At 32.4% G+C, this 9,600-nt stretch overlaps 3 protein-coding genes across 3 annotated transcripts; all 3 read right to left on the reverse strand.

Moving 5' to 3' along the window:
* Positions 1-4,066: 4,066 nt before the first annotated feature.
* Positions 4,067-4,444, reverse strand: LOC147807021 (ATP-dependent DNA helicase PIF6-like). The gene has a single exon (XM_087168752.1). It carries the CDS (start codon positions 4,442-4,444, stop codon positions 4,067-4,069), a length of 378 nt encoding a protein of 125 aa, XP_087024878.1.
* Positions 4,445-6,640: 2,196 nt separating this feature from the next.
* LOC147807022 (uncharacterized) lies at positions 6,641-7,656 on the reverse strand. The gene is made up of 2 exons (XM_087168753.1): positions 7,316-7,656; positions 6,641-7,169 (listed from the first exon to the last, which is right to left on the reverse strand). The coding sequence occupies exons 1-2, from the start codon at positions 7,654-7,656 to the stop codon at positions 6,641-6,643; spliced, it is 870 nt and encodes a 289-aa protein (XP_087024879.1).
* Positions 7,657-7,677: 21 nt separating this feature from the next.
* LOC147807023 (uncharacterized) lies at positions 7,678-9,290 on the reverse strand. The gene is made up of 2 exons (XM_087168754.1): positions 8,233-9,290; positions 7,678-8,155 (listed from the first exon to the last, which is right to left on the reverse strand). The coding sequence occupies exons 1-2, from the start codon at positions 9,288-9,290 to the stop codon at positions 7,678-7,680; spliced, it is 1,536 nt and encodes a 511-aa protein (XP_087024880.1).
* Between the last annotated feature and the right edge of the window lie 310 nt (positions 9,291-9,600).

Raw genomic sequence — 9,600 nt, forward strand, 5'->3', positions numbered from 1 at the left:
AGTGGAGGCTGAATTTTTGGAGGTAATACCAATATTTTAGGTAAATCCTTCCCCCCTTAAATCCTCTATTTTCGTTCTCTTTTCCAGTTATAAATAATGAATATTCTTTCCTGTAAATATCTATACAATGCAAAGGAGCACTCTCACAGCACTTAACAAAATTGCGTATGGGATGCAGTTTCAAAACCAACCAATATACTTCTCCTACACCAGAAAACTATTTTTAGATTCCAACATATTGTTTGTTTGTTTGTTTAGAATTATTGGCGCAAAAGCCACTTTTGGCCATACCGCACCTACAACTTGTTTTAAAAGAAGCATTATTTTATAAGCTAAATTGATTTGTAAAAACCAATGTCCCTTGGATAGTTAAAAATATCATTGTGTGGTTTATCCCCAATTACGAAAGTCAATATTGGATTACAGCTACCAAAATGGCGTTGTCTCTGTGTTTTAAATTTGTTACACTTGATTAAAATATGTTTAATAGTGAGCGGTTCCCTACAATGAGAACATTCGGGTGCAGGTTCGTTTAATCAAAGATGTTTATGAGTTATTCGAGAGTGACCAATGCGCAAGCGATTTAATATTACTTCCTGCTTTCGACTTATGTTTAGACTTTTATAAGATTCTATAGAAGGTTTAATGTCGTGTAATCTATTACTTATTTCATTTTCCCAATCATTTTGCCAGTGTAAATACTGTTTATTGTCAATCGCATTTTTGATATCTGTGTAAGTAAGTGGGTTGTTTGTTATATTGTTAGTTGACTTAGCTACGTAATCTGCTGTTTCATTACCTGAAATGCCAGCATGGCCTGGTACCCAACAGAAGATTAATTCATATTCTTTTAGGAGTAAAGTGGTGTATAAGTTTAAAATATTATTTATAATGGAATGTGAATTTATTTCTTTATTTTGTAAGGCAACGAGGCAACTTTTTGAATCTGAGTATATTAACCATTTTTTAATACTTTGAGAGGAAATATATTAGAGAGCCAGATAAATTGCATGGCATTCAGATGTAAATACGGAGCATTGCGAATGTAATTTTTCAGATACTGTAGAGATAGGGGTAATAGCAGCGCTTGCAACATGGTCATGGCTTTTAGAGCCATCTGTAAAAATGGGATTAAAATCTCTATATTGTTCTCGGTGTGCATTAAAAATTTGTAGGTAAATGTTAACAGCAGTTTGTGCTTTTGTCATATTGTTAAAAATATCAATAGTTTGGAAGGAAATGGCTTCCCATGGTGGTCTTACTTTATATGCAGGTAAAATACTAAAATCCTCTAGGTTTAGGTCAGATAAAAGCTTTCTTACTCTCAAACCAAAAGTCGGTATTGCAGAGGGTCTGTTGCTAAACAATCTTTCATAAAATGGCGTTATAACATGAGAAAACATGGGATGTGTATGATGGCTTTTGATATGAAAATAGTATCTCAATGTTAACTTATTCCGTCGCTGATCAAGAGTTGGTTCATGATATAGAACGTTTAGACTTTTTATGGGTGATGTGCGAAATGCTCCTGTTGCTATGCGTATACCGGAATTATGGATAGTATCAAGATATTTAAGAACAGATTTTCTGGCTGATCCATAGACAACGCTACCATAGTCAAGTTTAGATCGAATGATACATTTGTAAATTTTGAACATAGCACCTGTATCTGCACCCCAAGAAGAGTTTGTCAGAACTTTAAGTAAATTTAATTTTAGTCCACAGGTTTTTCTTAGGTGTTTAATATTCCAACATATAGATTTTGTAATCTCTTATCAGCAAATCTTTCTCTTGTCCTAATGATCTAAAATAGTGCGAAAAAAACCTTAAGTCTCCTAGTGATTTCTGATTGTGTTTAAAATATTACGGAAGTCATTTAAAACAAACTAGTTTAACGACATTTGCATACAGTGGATAAATTTGTTACTTATAAAAGCATTGTGGTGTAACTGCCACTACAAATATTAAATATCAAGTCACTAGTATATGAGACATGTTAACTCGATTCTATCTTGAGGTACCTTTTGACAGATGAAGGTTGACATAGTCTAAGATTAAATTCCCCTCATTGGTGACCCGGACGTGATAAGAACTTGCCAATATTGATGGATGATCCACATTAACCAGTAGATTTACTTAAAAAATATACCGCTAAAAGAAGATCCGGTGAAGTAAATAAAGTCACCCGGTTAATAAACGATATTGAAGTAAAAGAAATGAGCGAAATGCTATGAACAAAAATTAGAAAAATAATGAGCAAAATGCTATAAAAAATGAAAAAAAAATATAATGAGTGAAAATGTTATAAATATATAAACAGCATGAATCAACTAGTGGTAATCGTTCATCAAATTCTATCACAGATAAATTTCTGGAAGGGGAGTAACGTGGTGTAACTACCACTACAAATATTAAATACCAAATCACTAGTATATAAGACATGTTAACTTGATTCTATCTTGAGGTACCTTTTGACAGATGAAGGTTGACATAGTCTAAGATTAAATTCCCCTCATTGGTGACCCGGACGTGATAAGAACTTGCCAATATTGATGGATGATCCTCATTAAACAGTTGAGTTGCTTAAAAAATATACCGCTAAAAAAAGATCCGGTGAAGTAAATAAAGTCTCCCGGGTAATAAAAAGAATGAAGGAAAAAAAGAAGAATTGAAGGAAAAGAAATTAGCGAAATGCTATAAACAAAAATGAAAAAAATAATGAGCGAAATGCTATAAAAAATGAAGAAAAAATATAATGAGCGAAAATGTTATAAATATATAAACAGGATGAATCAACTAGTGGTAATCGTACATCGAATTCTACCACAGATAAAATTCTGGAAGGGGAGTAATGTGGTGTAACTACCACTATAAATATTAAATACCAAATCACTAGTATATAATACATGTTAACTCGATTCTATCTTGAGGTACCTTTTGATAGATGAAGGATGACATAGTCTAGGATTGAATTCCGTTCAGCATCATGAATTTTAATTTAAAATAAGTTATACCCATATAGCCTCGGTTTTAGTTTTCAAAAGTAGAATTCTGATTTTAAAAAAAATGTAATAACTACGATAGCACAGACTGTTACAGTGAAGTCAAAATAAAATCAAAAAACAGTCCCGTGTGTGGCCGTTTTATCTTGTTCCAAAGATGAAAAATTGTGACATTGAGGTTACTTTATTTTTGGTGTCACATAAAAGCTTCAGTGAATATTTATTGTGACTTCTGACACTTGGTAGTCACAACTATACATTGCTACTGAGTCACTGAGAAACGTAGTTGCAACTTTGATCCCTTTAAAGTCACTTGGGAATCATATTACAACCTGTCTTTAAAAGGGTATTTTTTGTGATTTTGTTTCTTTGAAGTCACGTATATACTTCTTAGTGGCTTCTCACTGAAGTTACGATTCCATTTTATATAAACCAATCACTTGAAAATCTTGTAAGCAGCTTTTGTGCTACTAGGCAAAACCTTAATTATCATGGAATACTATACAACTTTATTGCTTTTACACGACTGAAGCCGGTGTTGCACTTGTTTACGTTCGTATATTAATTGGTTAACATTGTAATGCAGTACATTAAAAAAATACAAATGGAAAGTATATAAAATATCTCTTGAATAAAAACTCATTACATTTATGTTTAAACTAGCCGCTTAAGGCGGCCAGCTGTCCGCCACGCTAAAGGTTTTCACAAATAAAGTTTTTTAAAACATAGCAAGAAATCTGAAATTAGTGTTCCTGTCCTGCAATTTTGTCTTCATATCCAGTTCTGCTGCAGATGTGTTATAGCTCTTGAGGATGTTTGAAGATGTAACTTCGCTATGGTAATCTAAGACCTATGGTAACCTAACCTATAATATTACTATCAGGTGGAGACTTGTTTTTTTTTTAAAAAAAAAGGCCTCAGAAATTGTAAAAGCATACAAAAGTTGCTTTCGAAATCATCATTGGCCAATAGCTGAAAATTAAAACGCAGTTAATAACATATTTAAGAAACAGCAATAAAATAAAACTTGTGTCAGTCAGCATACAGATAGTATATAATTCTTCTTATTCTTGTAAAACTTCTTTGTAAACAATATTTTTAGTTTTTCCATTTGGTGCCAATAAATATAAGTTCTTTCCATCACCAACTCTTGAGCAGCCAACATAAAGCTGTCCATGTGAAAAGCAAGGCTTCTGCAAGTCAAGACCAACGACTTTTAAAGATTGTCCCTGAGATTTATTTATACTCATCGCAAAACTAAGTCGAACAGGAAACTGAAGTCGTTTAAACTGAAATGGATTGTCTGAAGATATGATGGGGATGCGAGGAATAAGCACACTATTTCCTGTTGACTGTCCTGTTATAATCATAGCTTCAATAACAATAGGCATCAATTTTTTCACAATCAATCTTGTTCCATTACACGATGCAGGTGGATCCATATTTCTTAAAAGCATAATTGGTGCTCCAATTTTCAATTCTAATTTATGTGCAGTAGGACTGGGCTATAAATCGATATATCGCGACATATCGATTTAACGCCTATATCGGCAAACCGATACAGCAACTTTCATTCCAAGCGATGCATCAGAAATCTGATTTAAGCGTCGAGTGAAGAAGACGATATAACGATATAGCGATATAGCGATACACGCAAGGACTTTCTCTTACGTTCCGATGCCAACTCGCGCTGTGGAAGACGATATTGTTTCGTTATGTTGAGACGGCCTTGACTGATGAGCGGTAGAATCAGAATCACTTTTGAGACCTTATATCGTTATATCACATGTTCGTTTTCGCACCTTCGCGATTTGAAATCGTTTCTGGTAGATTATTTTCAATGGGATTAACTTCGTGATCGCCGTCGTAACCTTGTTCTGAACGCAATCTATTATTGAAAAGAATTTATAAAGAAAAGTTTCTTCATTAATTAGGTAAGTTTTTTATTTATTTTCTGACAAAACTTTTTTTATATTTTTAAATGTGAAAATTATCGGAAATCTAATTTAAGGCATCCATAAGGAATTACAAAGTAAATAAATTTGTTAGGTTATTTTTTTACTTTCTTTTAATTTATTAAAAACCTTTTGGATAAAACTTCTAATAATTTAATGGGCTTCTATTACTGATTTTAAATTTATAAATCTTGAGTTGTTTTTATTTTTAGAAATAAAGTTAAAACAAAACTTATTTTTTGGACATAAGTCAATAAACTTTATTTGTTCAAAAGAATTTGAAAAGTTTGCTAATTTTATTCATTTCTTTTTTTTTTTTTATCAATTACTACTTCGTTTTATTAGAGAGTAAAATCATTATTTTTTTTTAATTTTCGTTTTATATTATTAGTTAATTAGCTAAATATATTACAGAATATCACAATTCTTTTGTTTTTATTTTTAAGAATTTAATTAAGAAACTTTGCCTTACTTTGTTTTTCGTTCATAATTCGGTCATTATTTAATTTAATTGAATTATTTATATGAAATAATAATAAAAATAGTGTTTAAGAAGCATTTTTTTTCTAAAATTTATTTAGCTCTTTGTTTTAAGCATACAAATAATTTTTTAACGAACTTATTTTTTAAATTTTGTTCCTATGCTGTTAGGTAAATATATTGATAAATTTCACTTTTATTTATTTTTTTATTTTTAAACTAAGAAATCTTTTGTTATTTGCGTGGTCATTTTTAGAAAATATAACAAAACTTGTGTTTACTTCTTCATTAAGAATTTGAACATTACGATCGAAATTAATAATTCTGTAATTATTTACGCATAATAGTACAAGCAAATATTGATTTGTTAAAAAAAGTTTCTTTTTTAAAAAAAAAAAATATATTTTTAACACTTTGTTTTAAGTGTATAATGAATTTCTTAACAAACTTTTTTTTTAATTTTTTAAATTTTCTTTCAATAATTTCAGCTAGATATCTTTATAAAATTCCCTTTTTATTTTTAAGCTGAGAAATCTTTCAGAGAACGAAAATTTTAAGAAATTATTACAAATCTTATGTTTACTTTTTAGTTTAAAATTCGAACATTTTTAATTTTAAACTTCGGCTTTTAGTCAATCTAACTTTTATTTTAATTAAAATATATTTTGAAATTTTAAAATCAGCTTTTGTTTAATAACAATATTTTTTTTCATTAAGGGTGTTTTAGGGGTTAACTTAAATTAAGACTGCTTATACCTTATAAACGATAAAGAAGTGCAAATATTTCATTCTGTATCTACACACATTTTTTCAATAAATATTTTAAGTAAGATTTGTACATCTTAGTCAATTTATTTAATATCTTTCTTAAGCAAAACATATATATTTTCAAATTTATAAATTGATTTAAATCAATATGCGTATGAAGTCTTGATAGAAATCTGACTTTCTGTGCTTTAAAGTAAATGAAATTCAAAAATACTATATCGCGATACATCGCTATATCGCGATGCAAAACTGACGATATATCACGATATATAATTTCTAATATCGCCCAGTCCTAATGTGCAGGCACTCCAGGTGGTTCCAATGAGTTCAAAAATTCTGTCGGATAGTTGACAACTTGATCTATTTCCATGACAGCGTCGATCGACTTGTAAATTTCCAGAGCACCAGGTAATTTTTTTAAAAGTTTGTTATTTATCACGTTAACAATATCATTTGTTGGAGAAAGGATAGCTCAGCTCTTTCACATAGCCATTGAGGGTTGCAGTAATTTTCATGAATATTAGGAAAAACCATTTCTTTGAGTTCGTCGGTTGTAGCAACACGATTTCCAATATTTTTCACATCTATAAGCCCTTCTTTATCGCCACTAATATCACCATTTCCAAGTCTTAGAAGATTGTTGGCAAATTCCTGAGCAAAGACTTCTCCTGTTAAATGAACTCGCATATTTGTTTTCAGCCGCAGTCTTTGAACATTTGTCCAAATGTAAGATGACTTTATGCATGCATGTATTTCATCTGCCTTTGTCCCACGTTGTATTACGGGAAGTGTTTGTCGAAAATCACCAGATGAAACTAAAGTTACACTCCCCATACACTTGTTGTTTTTTAAAAGGTCTTGCATAGTGATATCCAGGGCTTCTAAAGCAGCTTTATGTGACACAGTGCACTCATCCCAAACTATTAGTTTACATCTTCTAAGAACATCAGCTTTGTGTGAGCTTCTGGAAATATTGCAGGTAGGATGCTCGATGATTGATAAATTTAAAGGTAATTTAAACACTGAATGAGCTGTTCGTCCACCAAACAAAAGAGTTGCAGCAATACCAGAGGATGCAACAGCAAGTGCAATCTTATTTCTTTGTCTCACTTTGGTAAAATCAGATTTATGAGATAAGTTTTTCCTGTTCCACCAGGTGCATCCACAAAAAATATTCCACCAACGTCATTAAACACAGCAAATAAGATTTTCTCCAAAGCTTCCTTCTGGTCATGAACCAGATTTGGCTCATTCGAATCAATGTATGATGTTATTTCATCTGTATTGTAATTTGTTGCCCTCAAAATTTCTCTGTTTAAGTCAATGGTATCTGTTTGTTGTGGCAAAGGAAGTCCATAAGTTTTTAAACTAGAACCACCCAATTCTTTGACCTTGTTTTCAAGAAGAATTAATGCCTGATTGAAGATAGCATCATCATAATTTAAATCCATGTCAGTACTTCTAATCCTGGCCTAGTGCAAAACATCTTCAGCCATATTTTCTCTTTGTAAATTCCACAATTCCAGAGGGTTAGCAATAGAACATGTTTGCAACATAATTGCAAATAAATTACGCAGCATTTCAGGTGATCGAACAACAGCAGCTTCTTCTAACGTGCTTTTCCAGTGCGAGTCATCTTCAAGAAGTCCTCTTACCAGGCAAGCCTGCTTAAATGTTTCGCATTTTATTTCTCCAAAAGTCTTTAAGTCATTGAAAGATGTAGGTCCGTGCACCTCATGAAGCAGCAGTCGAAGATGAAAACATTCGGAATTGTTAGGATGAATAGTGTAGACGCGACCAAGTGCATCACTTGATTTAATTCCTTTGTTTTCAGATACTATCTGACCAGATTTCCGCCGAACCCACTTTTTGCTGCTTGCAGACCATGTATAGTACTTCGGCAATTGATTATACAACAAAGTGCGAGCAAAATCATCGTTTTGACATAAGCTAAAAAAGAAGTAAGTGTTGTGACTGGTGGAGCTTGAGCTCTTTCCCGTGCGTTTTCTGATGTGAAATAAACTTGCACGCCATTCTCTAAGTGTACACTTAAATGAACAACTGTTGGATGCCTTTCAAGTATAGGGAAACCCAAAATACGCCACACTGCCTCATTGCAATTGATGTATCGTCCTATTTCAAAATGCTGTACTTCATCATGCACACTTTCGTCGTTGGCAATGTTAAACACAGCCATATCAGATCCTTTGTTTACATATTTGCAAACATATTTTATAGATTTTATCGAATTACAAAATTCTACATTAATATGGGAGTTAAAAGTTTTTGACAACAATGGACAAAAAGGAACTACCCATCTATTATCAATAACAATATCAGAACTCCGTACTTTTTTAACTGTCGTATAACCACCATCCTCTGGACTCTGTCGACGATACAGGGGATATCCATCTTCTCCTGTGTGTGTTTCTTTCAAAAAATTTCGAGGGTACCTCTTTGTACATTTTCCATCTTTCATGCAAGGAGACTGTTGATTCAGGATCCCATAAGGGCCATGAATCATTTGTGTCTTAATAACATCATACAAAACTGGATCGATTTCTGGATCTGGTATTTCTGCACTTATTACATTATCTATGCTATGAACATGGATTTTTTCATTCAGCCAAATTAAGATATGAGCATGTGGGAGACCACGTTTTTGCCACTCTATTGCGTACATAAAACATTGATCAGAGCCAAATACTTTTCCTTTGTTGATGAGAATCATAAGAGTTTTTAGTTTAAGATGGAAAACTCTTGCTAGCAAATCATGTCGATCGTGACTTCTCTGCCTAGACATTAATTCATTGGTAACCTCCTGCCACTGTGGATTACATGTGAATGTAATAAACAAATCAGGCTTCCCGTAGTTTTTAACATATGTCATCGCATCTTGAGTTCGTTCATGCATGTAGCGTGGACCACCAGTAAATGTAGAAGGTAAAATTACCATTTTACCAACATCATGAACTCTCCCGTCTCTGTTTAAGGCATCCTTGAGATGAACATACTCTTCAACACGTAGTTTCTTCTGGTTCAAGCGTACAAACCTCAGTCGTTCAGATTCAATTTTTGCGAGCATGTCCACAATAAATTGATTAAAAAGTCCCTTGCATCTTAAAATAATATTGAAATTTGCTCCTCGAAACATAATTCGATTGGCATAAAAATCCATGGCTGAAATTTTCTTAGAAGTCGGGAAGCCTGTAGTTGGGTTTACTTGCCTTAGTTCAAAATGGTAGCCGTCTTCACCTTGCCAGAATATCAAAGGATACTACAATGCATCATATGCTCGGTGTGTTTCTGCAATTTGTTTTTAATTTCATTACTTTTTAATTCAAATACTATATCTCTGCTACTGTATACATCACCTGCAAGAATAACTGCCACCT

This window comes from Parasteatoda tepidariorum, chromosome 7 (genome assembly GCF_982258835.1).
Source record: "Parasteatoda tepidariorum strain Cologne lab strain chromosome 7, Ptep-v5.0, whole genome shotgun sequence".
Lineage (NCBI taxonomy): Eukaryota > Metazoa > Arthropoda > Arachnida > Araneae > Theridiidae > Parasteatoda > Parasteatoda tepidariorum.

What these genes read in the sequence shown, in the direction of transcription:
- LOC147807021 (XM_087168752.1), bottom strand. Translation starts at nt 4,444, where the DNA reads ATGGATCCACCTGCATCGTGTAATGGAACAAGATTGATTGTGAAAAAA.
- LOC147807023 (XM_087168754.1), bottom strand. Translation starts at nt 9,290, where the DNA reads ATGCTCGCAAAAATTGAATCTGAACGACTGAGGTTTGTACGCTTGAAC. An exon ending in GTACACTTAGAGAATGGCGT is followed by an intron (nt 8,156 to 8,232) that starts GCAAGTTTATTT and finishes CTTCTTTTTTAG; the next exon opens with CTTATGTCAAAACGATGATT.
- LOC147807022 (XM_087168753.1), bottom strand. Translation starts at nt 7,656, where the DNA reads ATGGATTTAAATTATGATGATGCTATCTTCAATCAGGCATTAATTCTT. An exon ending in ATAAATCTGATTTTACCAAA is followed by an intron (nt 7,170 to 7,315) that starts GTGAGACAAAGA and finishes CAATATTTCCAG; the next exon opens with AAGCTCACACAAAGCTGATG.